The sequence below is a fragment of the Gigantopelta aegis genome, chromosome 4, assembly GCF_016097555.1.
Source record: "Gigantopelta aegis isolate Gae_Host chromosome 4, Gae_host_genome, whole genome shotgun sequence".
Lineage (NCBI taxonomy): Eukaryota > Metazoa > Mollusca > Gastropoda > Neomphalida > Peltospiridae > Gigantopelta > Gigantopelta aegis.
This window is the reverse complement of record NC_054702.1, coordinates 10,891,409-10,912,454: the sequence shown is the minus strand read 5'-3', so window position 1 is coordinate 10,912,454 and position 21,046 is coordinate 10,891,409. Positions and strand designations below refer to the sequence as shown.

General features: G+C 36.1%; 1 protein-coding gene across 3 annotated transcripts in view; it reads left to right on the top strand.

Moving 5' to 3' along the window:
• LOC121372656 overlaps positions 1-21,046 on the top strand; it is a 90,308-nt gene that overhangs the window by 8,839 nt on the left and 60,423 nt on the right. For 2 of the 3 annotated variants that reach the window (XM_041499098.1, XM_041499097.1), the window contains 3 exons: positions 1,479-1,547; positions 2,067-2,162; positions 5,464-5,532. The exons of the other annotated variant lie outside the window; for it this stretch is intronic. In XM_041499098.1, coding sequence (XP_041355032.1) covers positions 1,479-1,547; positions 2,067-2,162; positions 5,464-5,532 — 234 coding nt within the window. The remainder of the gene's footprint in view (positions 1-1,478; positions 1,548-2,066; positions 2,163-5,463; positions 5,533-21,046) is intronic. 3 annotated transcript variants of the gene reach the window in all.

Genomic DNA, 21,046 nt, shown 5'->3' with positions numbered 1-21,046 from the left:
TATCTTTTGCTATGGAAAACACATAACGCCAAGATATATGTCTTCGGATGTAACTTTTCCAAAAAATGTACTTGACCATAGACTTTTTAAAAGAAATTTGAATAAAATTGTCTTTATTTCATTATTAAATTAACATTTATTTAATAATACTGCTATGCAAACTTACCTGACAAAACGATCCTGCTCCCCCCAACCCCCCCCCCCCAAAAAAACCCCCAAAAAACCCCCAACAACCCCAAAACCCCAAAACCCCAAAACAAAACAAAATAAAACGAATCAAACACTGTTAACTTTTAGCTTACACTCAATGATAGGATATTGTGTCATCATTATCTAGCTTCGTATTCAATTCGTTATATATATATATATATATATATATATATATATATATATATATATATATATATATTATCGTAATTGCAGTTCATACCCTTTTTTCATAGGTACAGTCGTTTAAATTACATTTTTATTTATTTTACAAATACGATCAGATGCATTGGTAATCATCAAACTTAAATACAAACGAAACAAAGGGAGATAATTTAACTTTTACAAAGAAGGTAAATATGATTTCTATATTTACACTGTAGCTAAAATACAGTGAAAATATGACTTTTTACCGGATATAACTTTTATGGTGTCTGTAGATCTATATATTTGATTGCTATGTATATAATAAATGTAAATATGCATAAAAGTGGCTTTTGACAAGGGGTCGGGGGGGGGGGGGGGCTGAGCGGGAAGGGTTTTGATAAGATGGGTTTTGACCGGTTACCATTTCAAAAGAGGACTTGACAAAACCCGAGTAGGATTCCAGTTCCAGTGAGCGCCAAACAGTCGCGTGAAAACATCATCTTTACATTTATGTAAGGAGATAACAGCCCCGTGTTCAGCGACAGCGAGCGACGGTAACGTTCGCGAAATATTTGACTGGTACCTGATGTGGTTGTTTGGTTTAACATGAAGCGCACAAGTCAGTATAGCGAACGTTTTTTTCTCCTCGGTCTGGCTGAACTTGGCTCAGATGTTGCATACAGAAATTAATATTCTAATTAAGAAAGTGTATGTTAATTAATATTCTAATCAAGAGAGTGTATGTTGATACATTTTCTAATCACGAGAGTATGTTAATTAATATTCTAATACAAAAGTGTATATTAATTAATATTCTAATCAAGAAAGTGTATGTTAATTAATATTCTAATCAAGAAATTGTGTGTTTCCGCCTGTCACAGTGTTAGTACGAGTAACGTGTTTGCCACCTCCTTTCTTATCTTTAGACATATTGAATATGCCGCCCATTCTAGGGTTATTGCATTACCAACCACAGAAACTCGTAACACCGTCTGCTTGTCGGTCCATTTGTGTGTAGCAGTCTGTCAGTCGGTGTGTGTCTTTCAGCACGCGTGTGTCTGAACGTCTGTATTCGTTGTTGTCTTTCTGTTTCCATCTGTCAACGTATGCGTCTTATTTTGCAGTGAATGTGGTACACTCTTCCATGAGAAGTAAACCAGCAAGACTGGAAACCAGAAGAGAGAGCAGTAGCTGTAAGATATTGTTTTATTTTCAGCCTGAATATGTTTTGTATTTTAATTATTTAAAATAGTAGGGGGATTGGTAGACAATAATTGATGGTTGAAAATAGTACACCATCAGGGTTCTTGTGTTTCTGGGAGCTAAAGTGAATGAGAGTGTAGAATGTCCCTTCTGTTGTTATATTCCTAGACCCGCCCCTGTAACTGATCTTTAGGTGAACTATTTCTGACTATCTTTGTCAAGTTTAGAATATGAATATTTCTGATCATTATATCATGTGCAGCATCTCAATATGAAGTTTAGCCTGTAATAATTTCATACATATGAATTCTCCTAAACTCTAAATATTTAAAATGCGTCAAAGGACACCCCAATAATATTTATTCCTTTAATTTCAAACTTTTTCATAGTTTTTATTACCAAAATGTATTATTTGTGAGAATATTATTAATACTGTCCGTTTTAATGGCAACAGACTCAAAAGAGTCTATTTAGTTTCTATTAATGCGACTGGTGTATGTTATTTACAGGTAGCAGTGCCCATGCTTTCCATGGAACCAATGTGGTGGGGTCCAGCAGTCCAGACGTGTATCTAGAACAAGACTCAAGAGAGAACACCACACATGGTTAGTACTACAGTTTTATAAAGGGCTGTTCCACAAACGAGTGTGGGTTAGTGAAGTGCAAGGTATACCAGAATTGATAAGTAATACAGCTTTATAAAGGGTTATTCAACAAATGTTTATGTGTTAGTGCAGTGCAGGGATTACCAGAAATGGTTAGTAATACAGCATTATACAGGGGTGTTCCACAAACTATTATGGGTTAGTGCAGTGCAAGGTATATTGGAACTAGTTAGTAATACAGCTTTATACAGGGATGTTCCACAAACTATTATGGGTTAGTGCAGTGCAAGGTATATTGGAACTGATGACTGCCATTACCCAGACATATATTACCTTTTTAGCATTTCTGATGTATTTCAACCTCTTGCGACAATGGAGGATATTTTTCCTCCAATCTTAGCGGGGCCTGATCCAGAATATATATTTTGAATGTTTAAGTGGGGTGGGGGTGGGGGCGGGAGTGCACAGTGGACCAACTCGAGAAAAGGGAAACACAGTGGAATGTGCTTTAAACCAGAAAAAAGGGGCACATAAATGTACTTGCGGGGGGGGGGGGAGCATGTCCTCTGGTCCTCCCCCAACGTCTTGGATCCGCAGTACTTACTGTGTTGCTTGATACAGTAAAAAAAAAAAATTTGAACGACACGGCTATTAGATGTCAAACTTTTGGTAATTTGACATATGATCTTAGAGAGGAAACCTGCTAGATTTTTCCATTAGTAGCAAGGGATCTTTTATGAGCACCATTCCACAGACAGAATAGCACATACCACGGCCTTTGATATTTCAGTCGTGGTGCACTGGCTGGAACGATAAATAGCTCAATGGGCCCACCGACGGGGATCGATCCCGGATGACCGTGCATCATGCTTGAAACAGTAATTGAAAGTTTTCTGTCCTGTCACAAAACGATGAGTGAATGCGTCTTGTGTTCTTTATCAGTTGTAAAAGTAATAATGGCCAAACGTCTGAATAATTTAATAAGAGGTATTCCAAAAGAATCCAGGTTAACCCTCTCAGTCAAAACCCAACTTGTAAAAAAAACCTCCTGGTCTGAACCACACCTGTTCAAAACCCTTATACATATTTACATATATAATCGTATATATAAAAATATATTTTATTTAAAGAGACTGTTCAGAGTTTGCTACTACGGTAGCATGTTATCAACAAAGATAACCTTTTTAATGACCTTAATTTAATATTAATTAAACACATTTTATTAATTACAGTGTGTGTATATATACAAAATAGTTCTGGTCTTAATAATTTCAGCTTCGTTTGACGTAAGAAGAAAAGTAAAGGTGTTTTGGAAATAACAAAAACGTACTATTTTTGCGTGCAAGTTATTTACAAAACATTCAGTTTTATAAATAATAATTTGTAGTAAATTCCATAGTATGAAAACAAGGCGTTCCCTGTGGGACGGCCTATATGACCGTCCCTTTAATTGTATTCCAAATAACACATATCCCTAAAATATAACACCACCTACATAGAAACAGTTCTAAGCAGTTTCTTGTGACGTCACTGATTGTTCCCATGATAGATATGTTTGAAGCCATGAAACTAATAAATTAAATAATGTATAGAGGCTATTTCATGGGTTTTTTTAATACGATTTTTTTTTTATGTGTAAATACCATATTATTATGAATTGCGAAGCAATGAGTGAAAATATGGTTTTCACACATCATGAGTTGACATAAAAATCGTAATCTAAAAATACAAAAACATCATGAAATGGTATATTTATTATATACATCTTTCCTAATGTTTGACAATATCCTTCGCTTTTTGTTGATATCTTTTGCTATGGAAAACACATAACGCCAAGATATATGTCTTCGGATGTAACTTTTCCAAAAAATGTACTTGACCATAGACTTTTTAAAAATTGAAATTTGAATAAAATTGTCTTTATTTCATTATTAATTAACATTTATTTAATAATACTGCTATGCAAACTTACCTGACAAAACGATCCTGCTCCCCCCAACCCCCCCCCAAAACCCCCCCCAAAAAACCCCAACAACCCCAAAACCCCAAAACAAAACAAAATAAAACGAATCAAACACTGTTAACTTTTAGCTTACACTCAATGATAGGATATTGTGTCATCATTATCTAGCTTCGTATTCAATTCGTTATATATATATATATATATATATAATATATATATATATATATATATATATATATTATCGTAATTGCAGTTCATACCCTTTTTTCATAGGTACAGTCGTTTAAATTACATTTTTATTTATTTTACAAATACGATCAGATGCATTGGTAATCATCAAACTTAAATACAAACGAAACAAAGGGAGATAATTTAACTTTTACAAAGAAGGTAAATATGATTTCTATATTTACACTGTAGCTAAATACAGTGAAAGGGACTTTTTGTTTTTACTAAAATACAGTGAAAATATGACTTTTTACCGGATATAACTTTTATGGTTTCTGTAGATCTATATATTTGATTGCTATGTATATAAAATGTAAATATGCATAAAAGTGGCTTTTGACAAGGGGTCGGGGGGGGGGGGGGGGCTGAGCGGGAAGGGTTTGATAAGATGGGTTTTGACCGGTTACCATTTCAAAAGAGGACTTGACAAAACCCGAGTAGGATTCCAGTTCCAGTGAGCGCCAAACAGTCGCATGAAAACATCATCTTTACATTTATGTAAGGAGATAACAGCCCCGTGTTCAGCGACAGCGAGCGACGGTACGTTCGCGAAATATTTGACTGGTACCTGATGTGTTTGTTTGGTTTAACATGAAGCGCACAAGTCAGTATAGCGAACGTTTTTTTTCTCCTCGGTCTGGCTGAACTTGGCTCAGATGTTGCATACAGAAATTAATATTCTAATTAAGAAAGTGTATGTTAATTAATATTCTAATCAAGAGAGTGTATGTTGATACATTTTCTAATCACGAGAGTATGTTAATTAATATTTTAATACAAAAGTGTATATTAATTAATATTCTAATCAAGAAAGTGTATGTTAATTAATATTCTAATCAAGAAATTGTGTGTTTCCGCCTGTCACAGTGTTAGTACGAGTAACGTGTTTGCCACCTCCTTTCTTATCTTTAGACATATTGAATATGCCACCCATTCTAGGGTTATTGCATTACCAACCACAGAAACTCGTAACACCGTCTGCTTGTCGGTCCATTTGTGTGTAGCAGTCTGTCAGTCGGTGTGTGTCTTTCAGCACGCGTGTGTCTGAACGTCTGTATTCGTTGTTGTCTTTCTGTTTCCATCTGTCAACGTATGCGTCTTATTTTGCAGTGAATGTGGTACACTCTTCCATGAGAAGTAAACCAGCAAGACTGGAAACCAGAAGAGAGAGCAGTAGCTGTAAGATATTGTTTTATTTTCAGCCTGAATATGTTTTGTATTTTAATTATTTAAAATAGTAGGGGGATTGGTAGACAATAATTGATGGTTGAAAATAGTACACCATCAGGGTTCTTGTGTTTCTGGGAGCTAAAGTGAATGTGTGTGTGTGGGGGTGGGGGGGGGGGGGGGGGGGGGGGGAAGAGGGGTTGATAGTGGTAACTGTTAATTGGCTAAAGTAGCTGAAGTGTTTAGGTGAGTTTTCGTCTCTCATCTAACTTAGAGTGTGTTGACGCTTGATATATTCATTTCTTGTATTATTTCGCCATGTATTTCGCATTTCTTTTTTTGTCTCTTTCGTCAGTTTGTTTATCTCCTTCTCTATCTTTCTCTCCCTCTCCTTCTGTCTATCTCTCAGTCTCTGTCTCTCTCTGTCTCTTCCTCTCTCTCTGAGTCTCTCTGTCTCTCTCAGTCTGTGTTTTTCTCTCTGTCTCTCTCGCTCTCTGTCTTTGTTTCTCAGTCTGTCTCTCTCGCTCTCTGTCTATCTTTGTTTGTCAGTCTGTCTCTGTCTTCTCTCTCTTTCTCTTTCTCAGTCTATCTGTCTCTCTCTCTGTCTGTGTGTCTGTCTGTCTCTCTCTCTCTCTCTCCTCTCTCTCTCTCTCCTCTCTCTCTCTCTCTCTCTCTCTCTCTCTCTCTCTCTCTCTCTCTCTGTGTGTGTCTGTCTCTCTCTCTCTCTCTCTCTCCTCCTCCTCTCTCCGCTCCTCTCTCCTATAACCATCTCTCTCTCTCTCTCTCTCTCTCTCTCTCTCTCTCTCCTCTGTCTTTCTGTCTGTCTGTCTCGTCCCCGTGGTTCCTGTGTGTAGTGTATGTATTACATTCCTCATATTTCACATTCTAAACCTAACCATGTATTTGCTGATCTGTGTGGGGTTTTTTTTTTTTCTTTTTTTTAAACCAACTAGGATAATCTGTATTCACATTCAAATTTCATTCTCCTTGTTTCGTGAATAACAATCCAGTGGTTTTAGCACGATACTTGTAACAAAAGCTGTTGAGAAAACCTCGGTACACTGTCTTTAATGCCATAATCGTTATCTTTTTAGATAACTGTTGATGACCTCCGTAGCACTGTCATTTAATGTTGATAATCATTGTCTCCACCTGATTTAAACTTAACCCTAAACATTTTAAATTGGATATTGTTAGTTCGCACTTTGTACATTCGTACTTTTATCCTGCTCAAACTAGTGCTAATATATCAAAAGCCTTAGTGTTCTGTGTATGAAAAACATGCATATTATACATATTTAAAAATACTTCGTCTGCAGATAAAAGAATAAATTATTTATATTGGTGGCTAGTAGCAATATCTGTTTTGATCTGTAGCCCAATCGTTATATTTATGATTGTCACCTAAAAGCTGTTGATGAAAACCTCGGTAGCACTGTCATTTAATGCTGATAATCGTTATATTTATGATTGTCACCTGATAACTGTTGATGAAAACCTCCGTAGCACTGTCATTTAATGTTGATAATCATTATATTAATGATTGTCACCTGATAGCTGTTGATCAAAACCTCGATAGCACTGTGATTTAAAACTGGTAATCGTTATATTTATGATTGTCACCTGATGGTAGTACTAAACCAAATAACTTCCGGCTGGGTGCACCCAACTTTTGATAGAGAAGTGAACACCACAAGTCCTGTGATTGGTTATCAATGTGAGTGTGTTGGTTGTAAAAAATAATAGTTTCATCTGGGTAAAATAAATGTGCAATTTTATTTCATCTAGTACCAATGTGTCAAGTAGCCTTGTGCTTGAAACATGTATGGGGTACCTGTAAAAAAAAGTACTCGAATTTTGTGCGAAACTAGGGTAGTCATAGACGCTACCCGATATCTCAGAAACGAGCAGCTTGACCCCCATTTTTTTCTGATTCACTTTAAGTGTAAGGGGTGGTAGTATTTATATCCGTGGCGTTTATGTCGGTTGATACGTTGCAGGTAGGAGTTTTAGCCACATATGTTACTATTGTCATCTATGGGATTTCATTTGGTAGTATACACCCTATAGCACATATTCAGTGCATAATAAAAAATATTATGATTTTGTCATTTTATTTAATTAAACTATACTGGTTGATTAAGTAGCCATCACTCGATCATGCAAGTTCACAATGACCTTGACCTTGACAATAATCTCTGTACATGGCTCTGAATGGAGTTTGAATCAAAGTTAGCACTGAAGAAAAGTTGGTTTTGGCCTATAATTCATACTGTAAAGATTTCAATAATTTCTTTTTACATGGTATTTGACTTGCCATATACAACTGCTCTTAAATATGGTATTATATGTAGGCAACCTGAACTAAGATTTTAAGAGCAATTTATTTTTATATTAAAAATAGCATGTGCCAATAGTGGGTTAATGTCTTTAGTTTCCATTAACATTGTTAATTTTTATGTATGAAATTCTGAAAACTCAAATTTGTAAAGAAGTTGATTTTTATTGTAATTTTGACATATTTATAGGGTGCTAAGTTATATTTTAGACAAATTTTGTAGTTTTATGCAAAATTTAAAGTAAATTTGAAGAAAACTTTACCAAAAACATAATTAAATTTGTTGTCACTATTGTGCCTTCTGTTCTTATTTGTACATAACAATAAGGTTGTTAAACATATACTTAGATCTCCAGATAAATTTTTTTCTTAATAATCACTTAGTTAGCTCTCATGAAAAGCATTTTGAGTTTATACTAGATTCAGAACCAATTTTTTCAGATTTGATTATCTGCCTTGGATTAAGTTGATAATTTATTTTATTGTTAAAGCTGTATTACCTAATGTTACTAGCAAAAGAAAATGCTGGATTACAGATTGTAGGAATACATCTAATGTACATATTGTATTCATCCGGATTAGAAAATAATGCAAGAAAATAGATGTTCGGGTAGTTTTGTCATTTAAAAATAGGTGTTTTTTTAGTAATTAATCAAAAATAAATGTGTTAAAGCTGCATGATTATTCCAGATATCACAACTATTAAAACCTCCAACTACAGTAGGCTATAAATAAAATATAGTCAGGAATATTGGTGGCTGCCATAGTTTCGATGGTTCATTATGAAAATCAGCATGGCCGATGGATTTGAAATTCCCACAACTGGTAACTTGAAGACCCCCACACCCAGCATACAGGATTTCCTCCCAACACTAATGTTCAGGACATTAAGTCATTACTTCATACAGGTACAGTCATGTTTGTGTTTCCTTCCTCAGACAGTGTATTTTTTTAATGCTGATATTTCTTTGATGTGCCTGTTAAGGTCTTCATAATCTAGGGGTCAATCAAGTGCATGTGTTTTAATGGAATTCTTTAAAGGGGTAGAGGTACTCTGACTATCTTTGTTGTCTCTACATATATACCTGAGTACACACACCCAACTGAAAGTAAATATCTTCAGGAGTTTTATTTTAAAACATTTTGTTGTTTAATATGACATATTGCATTTGTACAAAACTATATGCAATATATATGCTTTTTGAGGTGTACATTATATTAGGTTGCACTGTAGAAACAACAGTTTCAGTGAGGTTGTCAGTTTATGTCAGAATACACCAGATCCTGGTTGTCATAAAGACACATAGCTGGACACTTTTTGAAAAATGTATGTTATCAGTATAGGTAGTAGTAAACCAAATAACTTCCGGCTGGGTCAAAGTTCGAGGTGCACCCAACTTTTGATAGAGAAGTGAACACCACAAGTCCTGTGATTGGTTATAAATGTGAGTGTGTTGGTTGTAAAAAATAATAAGTTCATCTGGGTAAAAAAAATGTGCAATTTTATTTCATCTAATACCAATGTGTCAAGTAGCCTTGTGCTTGAAACATGTATGGGGTACCTGTAAAAAAAAGTACTCGAATTTTGTGCGAAACTAGGGTAGTCATAGACGCTACCCGTTATCTCAGAAACGAGCAGCTTGACCCCCATTTTTTTCTGATTCACTTTAAGTGTAAGGGGTGGTAGTATTTATATCCGTGGCGTTTATGTCGGTTGATACGTTGCAGGTAGGAATTTTAGCCACATATGTTACTATTGTCGTCTATGGGATTTGATTTGGTAGTATACACCCTGATAGCTGTTGATCAAAACCTCGGTAGCACTGTAATTTAATGCTGGTAATCGTTATATTTATGATTGTCACCTAATAGCTGTTGCACTAGTTATTATGGTGCATAGCTACCAACGTCTTGCACACGTAATTAAAGCGCTCGCCTGATGCGCGGTCGGTTTAAGATAGATCCCCGTCAGTAGGTCCATTAGGCTATTTCTCGTTACAGCCAGTGCACCACGAATGGTATATCAAAGGTCGTGGTATGTGCTAACCTGTCTGTGGGATGATGCATATAAAAGATCCGTTGCTACTAATGGAAAACATGTAGCGGGTTTTCTCTCTGACTGTATTTGAGAATGAGCGAATGTTTGGCATCCAATGACCGATGATTAATAAATCAATGTGCTCTAGTAGTGTCGTTAAAAACACTTTAACTTTCAAACGTGACCTATGACTAATAATCAAACATTAACCTGGACAGTGACGGGATCTAGCTGAGTCGTTAGAGCGCTCACCTGAGGTGGTTGGATTAAACCCTATCGTTTGACCCATTCTCCGATTTCCCCCATCCCAAGTAGTGCCTGATCACTGGTATATCAAAGGTCGTGGTATGTGCTCTCCTGTATGTGGGAAAGTACATATACATTCCCTTGTAAAAATTTAGTGGGTATCCTCTGATGACTACATGTCAGAATTAACAAATGTTTGACATCCAATAGCTAATGATTATTAAATCAATGTGTTCTAGTGGTGTCGTTAAACAAAACAAAAATTTCACCAGGACAGTATTAATAGCTGAGGAGTGTAACTAAAACTGTGTTTCAACCTTAATGGAATATTAGCAGAAAATTCAATAAAAATGTAATGCATATATCTTTATTTTAAAAAAGAACCCCACAAGACCCCCCCCCCCCCCCCAATTAAAAAAACCTAACTAAACAAAACAAACAAAAACAAAAGAAAATAATCTGACGTAAAAACAATCACCCACAGAAAGAATTGTAAATAAAAATAGCTATTATTGACAAATTGATATTACATGATCTTCATTAACATATTTAAGCAGGTTGAGCACACATTTAGTATACTATGATTTTCACACGTTTCCATTGAAAATCATCAATTAAGGGAGAAAGGCTACAATTGTATCTCGATTAATAGACTTTCCATTGTGTATCGTATGATGATGTGTTCATGCTTTCTGTTACTTGAGATGGGTACATACTTAGCTTGTTTGGCTGCTTAGTAGTATACTTATAATTATTACTGAGTTTTAATGATTGACAGTTTCTGGCATTTAGTGCACCTTGATCACACTGCGCAATTAATAGAAAATGTTGGTGCAATGTACAGTGACATTCCACATCATGCTGGGGCGGAACGATATCCGTCCATTGAACTATTTCTCGTTTTTGCCAATGGAATATCAAAGACCGTGGTATGTACTATCCTGTCTGTGGAATAGTGCATATAAAAGATCCCTTGCTACTAATGGAGAAATGTAGCGGGTTTCCTCTCTAAAAAACTATGTCAGGATTACGAAATGTTTAACATCCAGCAGCCGATGATTAATAACTCAATGTGCTCTAAAGGTGTTGTTAAACAGAAGACATTTTATACTATTCCTCATAATGTCATTAATACGCAAGTTAAGCAACACTCGGTTATCGTTTGGATGTGTAAGGTCTACAAAATATATGTTTCCGGGAATCCGAGCCTTCCTGGAAAATAAAAAGGCCGAGCATAACTGTTTTTTAGTGTCTAATCCTCCCCATTTTTAATTTGTATATAGGTAAAAAGAGTACGTGCATAAATTTTATCTGACCTGTAGGGCCTAGGGGTAAATGATATTGTTTTTAAAATAGCCGACCTACCCTACTTAATTTCTTTTGGGAACGTTCCATGAAACACGATTTTGTTTTAGGTCTAACCGCGTGATGAAATCCAGAACTATAGGCAGTACAAGCATACTCTGTATATTTTAGTTTCGGGCATTTAAAATGACTATGACCATCATAGATTCATATTTATGTAATACTGTTAACAAAATTAACTCGTTATGTTTATTATGTTTATTATTAAAGGGACATTCCCGAGTTTGCTGCAATTTTTAAGATGTTATCGATTAACAGAGACTTCTTGACGACTGTAATTACATATCAAATATATTTTTTCTGCATAAAATATTAGTGGCTGTATATTAAACGTGTTTCTGATCGTTCTAATATTTGTAATAGGTTAAATTTAATTTTATTTCCTAAAAAGGATTTTTTCGTACGTACGAAATTATTTGAAGACTAAATTCAGTTCGGGCTTCTTATAAATAGTAAGACTAGAAACATATTGAATATACAGGCACTGATATACTAAAAAACTAAATATATTTAATATGTAAGTTTAATCGCAGAAATATTTTATTAGTCGGAAACATCTTACAATGCAGTAAACTCGGGAATGTCCCTTTAACGTTTGTGATGTTGCCGTAACATGTTATAATAATTATACTAACGATCACAAGAACGTATACCAAAACATTTTTACGTGAAATTGTATATTTAACCTTTAATACTGTTTATGAACTGTGATGTTCACATTTTAGGGTAATTATTGTGTATACCAATGTTCACAAAATAATCATACTTTCAAAATAAACACATCAACTTGTTTTACGTCATTTTTATTATTTCGTAAAACTGATCAAAATACGTTCTTCTGATGGTAAGTCATATATATGTCTTGATTTTTTAAAGTACATGTATTAAAATTATTTCATTTGCTTAATTGTTATGGAATTGTATTTTTAAATAGCTAACTGTTATTGCTAGCTGTTAACATACAATTATTATTTAAAATAGTCGTTAAAATGTTGATAACTTTGTTTACATGATAAATATGTTATGTCTGAGTTTTGTAAGAGTATTAACAACATTTTGAAATGATTTTTATTGTTATGATTTAATTTTAAACAGCAAAAACGTTCCATATCCTGTAAAAGATAAACAAATTTAACATGGCCATGAAAATAGTGATGGAGGCGTTTCCATTATTAATTCCATAATAAATGAAAATATGTGGTTTTGTCTGTATTTCAAATGTGTGTTTAATGGAATGTGTTTCATGTAATGTTTACACAAGAATCCGTATAGAGTTATTAGAACATATACAATAAAACACATATAGTTATTAATACATAACATTGTTAGTAATGAAAATGGTAATGATTTCGTATCGTAGGTATTAGTACATGACATTGTAAGTAATGCAAATGGTGATGATTTCGTATCGTAGGTATTAGTACATGACATTATAAGTAATGCAAATGGTAATGATTTCGTATCGTAGGTATTAGTACATGACATTGTAAGTAATGCAAATGGTAATGATTTCGTATCGTAGATATTAGTACATGACATTGTAAGTAATGCAAATGGTAATGATTTCGTATCGTAGATATTAGTACATGACATTGTAAGTAATGAAAATGGTAATGATTTCGTATCGTAGATATTAGTACATGACATTGTAAGTAATGAAAATGGTAATGATTTCGTATCGTAGATATTAGTACATGACATTGTTAGTAATGAAAATGGTGATGATTTCGTATCGTAGGTATTAGTACATAACATTGTTAGTAATGCAAATGGTGATGATTTCGAATCGTAGGTATTAGTACATGACATTGTAAGTAATGCAAAAGGTAATGATTTCGTATCGTAGGTATTAGTACATGACATTGTTAGTAATGCAAATGGTAATGATTTCGTATCGTAGGTATTAGTACATGACATTGTAAGTAATGCAAATGGTAATGATTTCGTATCGTAGGTATTAGTACATGACATTGTAAGTAATGCAAATGGTAATGATTTCGTATCGTAGGTATTAGTAATGAAAATGGTAATGATTTCGTATCGTAGATATTAGTACATGACATTGTAAGTAATGCAAATGGTAATGATTTCGTATCGTAGGTATTAGTACATGACATTACATGACATTGTTAGTAATGCAAATGGTAATGATTTCGTATCGTAGGTATTAGTACATGACATTGTAAGTAATGCAAATGGTAATGATTTCGTATCGTAGGTATTAGTACATGACATTGTAAGTAATGCAAATGGTAATGATTTCGTATCGTAGGTATTAGTACATGACATTGTAAGTAATGCAAATGGTAATGATTTCGTATCGTAGGTATTAGTACATGACATTGTAAGTAATGCAAATGGTAATGATTTCGTATCGTAGGTATTAGTACATGACATTGTAAGTAATGCAAATGGTAATGATTTCGTATCGTAGGTATTAGTACATAACATTGTAAGTAATGCAAATGGTAATGATTTCGTATCGTAGGTATTAGTACATCACATTGTTAGTAATGTAAATGGTAATGATTTCGTATCGTAGGTATTAGTACATGACATTGTTAGTAATGCAAATGGTAATGATTTCGTATCGTAGGTATTAGTACATGACATTGTATATTAGTACATAACATTGTTAGTAATGCAAATGGTAATGATTTCGTATCGTAGGTATTAGTACATGACATTGTAAGTAATGCAAATGGTAATGATTTCGTATCGTAGGTATTAGTACATGACATTGTAAGTAATGCAAATGGTAATGATTTCGTATCGTAGGTATTAGTACATGACATTGTTAGTAATGCAAATGGTAATGATTTCGTATCGTAGGTATTAGTACATGACATTGTTAGTAATGCAAATGGTAATGATTTCGTATCGTAGGTATTAGTACATGACATTGTTAGTAATGCAAATGGTAATGATTTCGTATCGTAGGTATTAGTACATGACATTGTTAGTAATGCAAATGGTAATGATTTCGTATCGTAGGTATTAGTACATGACATTGTAAGTAATGCAAATGGTAATGATTTCGTATCGTAGATATTAGTACATAACATTGTTAGTAATGCAAATGGTAATGATTTCGTATCGTAGGTATTAGTACATGACATTGGATAGTCATGTAAATGGTGATGATTTTGTATATTGGTTGCTAAATAATTCCAGATATTGTTTTCGTTGTTAAATGTACTTAATGTCAAATGTTGTATTTTATTGTATGAATGTAATTTGTGATATTCGACCGGCCTCGGTGGTGTGGTTAAGTCATCGAACATAAGGCTGTTGGGTACAGAGTTCGCAGCCCGGTACCGGCTCCCACCCAGAGCGAGTTTTATCGACCACTACACCCTCTTCTTTTTTCTCACTAACCACTAACAACTAACCCACTGTCCTGGACAGACAGCTCAGATAGCTGAGGTGTGTTCCCAAGACAGCGTGCTTGAACCTTAATTGGATATAAGCACGAAAATAAGTTGAAATGAAAATAAAGCAAACTGTGATATTCGCCTTTATATTATAAAATAATTCAATATGGAAAGTGAATAAAAATGGTTGAACAACAAGCAATGGGTTGTGGTTACTTTGAACACAGACTTCCGTTTACACTGTGTTAAACACGATCAAGGTGTTGTAGAAACGTGACACAGACTACATGTAGAAGTTCAGGGGTCAACATGTAGCCAAGTGGTCTAGCGTTCGCCTGATGCGCGGTCGGTATAGGATCGATCCTCGTCGGTGGGCCCACTACTGGTATGTTAACTGGCAGGTTTCGAACATACTGCACTGATTCGCATGCCATTTAACAATCGAGTGTCCTATTCACTCGGCCATACTATATGTCAATATTACCAAATGTTTGACATTCAATAGCCGATGATTATTACACCAGTGTACTAGTGATGTCGTTGAACAAAACACACTTTAACGTTTATCTCTGAGCATCCTGATGGTTTTCACACATAACACAGATACACAGTGGATTTATAACTTTCCTGTATTTCTATCACCCTTTGTCAATGATATCCATGCCCGTCAGTGTGGTATTGGAAATATACGGAAAAATACCTTTTTAGTACGAAAAATGCCTTTTTGTAATCTGGAGAAAACACTTGTACCTTGAATCTTTCATTACTGCCCTCACCAGTTATTATAGGTTAGATCGCTATCGTAACCAGGCTACAGATTTTCGAAGCTATCTTAACGCTTCGATATCGTAAAACCGTCGTAAGCTGTGACGTCACAATGACGCATGCCATAGCCTACAACGGTCTTACGATATCGCAGCGCTAAGATATCTTTAGAAATGTGGGCCCAGGGTGTTATATTGATAGGTGAAAGTACATTGGAGTAGTGAAGTGGACACCCATGTTATCACTGAATCGTATATTGATATGTGAAAGCACATTGGAGTAGTGAAGTGGACGCCAATGCTATCACTGAATCGTATATTGATATGTGAAAGCACATTGGAGTAGTGAAGTGGACACCCATGCTATCACTGAATCGTATATTGATATGTGAAAGCACATTGGAGTAGTGAAGTGGACACCCATGCTATCACTGAATCGTATATTGATATGTGAAAGCACATTGGAGTAGTAGTGTGGACACCCATGCTATCACTGAATCGTATATTGATATGTGAAAGCACATTGGAGTAGTGAAGTGGACACCCATGCTATCACGGAATCGTATATTGATATGTGAAAGCACATAGGAGTAGTGAAGTGGACACCCATGCTATCACTGAATCGTATATTGATAGGTGAAAGCACATTGGAGTAGTGAAGTGGACGCCCATGCTATCACTGAATCGTATATTGATAGGTGAAAGCACATTGGAGTAGTGAAGTGGACGCCCATGCTATCACTGAATCGTATATTGATAGGTGAAAGCACATTGGAGTAGTGAAGTGGACGCCCATGCTATCACTGAATCGTATATTGATAGGTGAAAGCACATTGGGGTAGTGAAGTGGACGCCCATGCTATCACTGAATCGTATATTGATAGGTGAAAGCACTTTGGGGTAGTGAAGTGGACGCCCATGCTATCACTGAATCGTATATTGATAGGTGAAAGCACTTTGGGGTAGTGAAGTGGACGCCCATGCTATCACGGAATCGTATATTGATAGGTTAAAGCACATTGGAGTAGTTAAGTGGACACCCATGCTATCACGGAATCGTATATTGATATGTGAAAGCACATTGGAGTAGTGAAGTGGACACCCATGCTATCACTGAATCGTATATTGATATGTGAAAGCATATTGGAGTAGTGAAGTGGACGCACATGCTATCACTGAATCGTATATTGATATGTGAAAGCACATTGGAGTAGTGAAGTGGACGCACATGCTATCACGGAATCGTATATTGATATGTGAAAACACATTGGAGTAGTGAAGTGGACGCACATGCTATCACGGAATCGTATATTGATAGGTGAAAACACATTGGAGTAGTGAAGTGGACGCACATGCTATCACGGAATCGTATATTGATAGGTGAAAACACATTGGAGTAGTGAAGTGGACACCCATGCTATCACTGAATCGTATATTGATATGTGAAAACACATTGGAGTAGTGAAGTGGACACCCATGCTATCACTGAATCGTATATTGATATGTGAAAACACATTGGAGTAGTGAAGTGGACACCCATGCTATCACTGAATCGTATATTGATATGTGAAAGCACATTGGAGTAGTGAAGTGGACGCACATGCTATCACTGAATCGTATATTGATAGGTGAAAACACATTGGAGTAGTGAAGTGGACACCCATGCTATCACTGAATCGTATATTGATATGTGAAAACACATTGGAGTAGTGAAGTGGACACCCATGCTATCACTGAATCGTATATTGTTAGGTGAAAGCACATTGGAGTAGTGAAGTGGACGCACATGCTATCACGGAATCGTATATTGATAGGTGAAAACACATTGGAGTAGTGAAGTGGACACCCATGCTATCACTGAATCGTATATTGATATGTGAAAACACATTGGAGTAGTGAAGTGGACACCCATGCTATCACTGAATCGTATATTGATATGTGAAAACACATTGGAGTAGTGAAGTGGACACCCATGCTATCACTGAATCGTATATTGATATGTGAAAACACATTGGAGTAGTGAAATGGACACACATGCTATCACTGAATCGTATATTGATAGGTGAAAGCACATTGGAGTAGTGAAGTGGACACCCATGCTATCACGGAATCGTATATTGATAGGTGAAAACACATTGGAGTAGTGAAGTGGACGCACATGCTATCACGGAATCGTATATTGATAGGTGAAAACACATTGGAGTAGTGAAGTGGACACCCATGCTATCACTGAATCGTATATTGATATGTGAAAACACATTGGAGTAGTGAAGTGGACACCCATGCTATCACTGAATCGTATATTGATATGTGAAAACACATTGGAGTAGTGAAGTGGACACACATGCTATCACTGAATCGTAGTATGGGGCGACAGGGTTTTATAAAAGGTGGTTGGGGAAAAGGTGTTACTGGGAGAGGAGCATGGTATATGTCCCCCACCCCACCATCCGTTACGCCGGTTGGCTTGATACGGCATTAAAATATAATCTCCACATTCGCGGTCGTACTAGATCATACAAACCATCCGTTACGCCGGTTGGCTTGATACGGCATTAAAATATAATCTCCACATTCGCGGTCGTACTAGATCATACAAACCATCCGTTACGCCGGTTGGCTTGATACGGCATTAAAATATAATCTCCACATTCGCGGTCGTACTAGATCATACAAGAGTCAACAACATTTTGTGTATATATTTATAATTATACTCACCTTTTATATAATACTCACTGTTCGTCCACCGTTACTCACTGAAAAGACAGAAGGAGGAATATAGATAAAAGATAAGAATGACAAGTTTTGTAAATAGCAATATTATATATATTTATAATTACTCACCTTTTTCTCTCATAGACGCACCGTTTTTTCTCAACCCACACTTTTCTGGAAAAGACAGAAGAAGGAATAAAGTTAAAAGCTAACATGTAAAAATAATATAGAATATTTAAAATTAGATCTATTTATTATTAAATAGATATTTACTCTTTAGTTTTTACTAATTAGTAAAATTAAAATATTTTATCATCATTAAAATAAATACATCATATGCATAATCATATAGACATTGTTTTGGCTATATATAAATAAGATTTTAAAATTATCTTAATGTTAAAAAATCTATATACATATATAAGGAAAAATGGTAATTGCCAATATTATATATAGCATATTTATTATTGTATATATCGAAAATTCCGGTTCGTTCTGACGTACCTGTGAGGCGTAGGGCTGCCAGAAGTCCCTGTTGTTCGTTTGTTGTTCGTTTGCTCTGCACCTGAAAAATATAGAATAAATATTTTGAAACGTAAAAAAAAAAAAAAAAAAAAAAAAAATAGATCATACAAACCATCCGGTACGCCGGTTGGCTTGATACGGCATTAAAATATAATCTCCACATTCGCGGTCGTACTAGATCATACAAGAGTCAACAACATTTTGTGTCAAGATATGTTAATTCTTATTTACAAAGAATACGTAGCTGTTTACGTCCAGACAACTTCCTCGTAAGCTCCCCTTAACTAGAGTGGTATAAAGTAGAGGTAAAATTACGAGAGCTTCGAACCTTCCGTCAATACTTAGAGAGAGAGAGAGAGAGAGAGAGAGAGAGAGAGAGAGAGAGAGAGAGAGAGAGAGAGAGAGAGAGAGAGAGAGAGAGAGAGAGAGAGAGAGAGAGAGACAAAGAGAGAGAGACAGAGAGAAAGAGAGAGAGAGACACACACACACACAGAGAGAGAGAGAGAGAGAGAGAGAGAGAGAGAGAGAGAGAGAGAGAGAGAGAGAGAGAGAGAGAGAGAGAGAGAACAACCCATAACAAATCCAGGGGCGCACTAACGCAGGAACGTTCTTTCCACAACCTTCTAAATCCACTCGATCTGTTTCTAGGTAGGGATTCGCACTTTTAAAAAACAACATTCCAAATATTCCAAAGTACACTAATATGCTTTTTAATGACAATTTCCCCAAACATTACACTGCAGACAAAAGTAGAACATCTCCCCCCCCCCCCAACCCCCCAAACAAAACATAATAATAAAAAAAGAATGTTAGGGCATTTCGCAGGACGGGGTTTGCACACCTCCAACACCCACCCTGGTTCCGCGCCTGTCACCGGATGTATTGGATATTTCGGAATTAAAACAACGGATTAAATGCCCAGGAAAGTGATTCTACAAGTAATGGACATGTGAGGAAATTCTGAGATAACAAATGGTTTCAATCCATATGGATAAATGAACGAGACGGTGGGGGTGGGGGGGGGGGGGGATGGGCAGGAGGGAGAGGGTATGATCTGTAGCAAAACCCCAAATTCGGGCAAACGTGATAGAGATATTCGGGCAAAATGTGTTAACCTGAGACCTTTTTACCATGTATTTCCATCATTCTACCCACAAAATTGTAAAAATGAGTAATGGTTTCTTTGCAGCCCTATTAGCTGTTTGGTAGTGATGCTAATATGAATGAATGTTGTTATTCAGATTCGGGCATTTTTGTTTAATTCGGGCAAAAACCAGCCTGTTCCCCTAAAATAAATGGGAACCCACAAGCCCATGTCCATATGCATTTTGTGAATGAAAAAACAAACAAACCCTCCTCCAACCGCTCCACCCCTCCGCCACACACACACACACGGACATACACACACAGACACACACACGCACACACACAGACATACACATACACACACACACACACATACACACACATACACATACAGACACACACACCGACACACCGACACACACACGGAGAGACACAGACACACACACGCAGACGTACCCATACACATACACACACACACACATAGATACACACACAGACATACACATACACATACAAACACACACACAGACACATAGACAGACACATACACAGACACACACACATACACACACACACACACACACACGGAGAGACACAGACACACGCACACACACACACACATAGATACACACACAGACAGACATACACAGACAGACAGACACACACACACACACAAACAAAAACAAGAGTGTAGTGACAACATCATCTGCAGTAAGCAGATTAAACGGGAAGGTTAAAGTTTGTTTTGTTTAACGACACCGCTAGAGCACATTGATTTATTAATCATCGGCTATTGTATGTCGAGAAACATTTTCATACGTATACTTCCTGGCTGAGTTCGCTTGCTGCTAGTACCTGGGTCAAGTTCAGCCCGACACAGGAAGGAAAACGTTCGCAGGCTGGATTAAGCGCTTCTTATTGATAACATGACGTAGTACGCTTCGGTCCGACCTCGGTGGCGTAGTGGTTAGTATGAGTATGTTTGTGAGTGAGTGAGTGTGTGTGTGTGTGTGTGTGTGTGTGTGTGTGTGTGTGTGTGACACAATCTCTAGTATGAGTATGTTTGTGAGTGTGT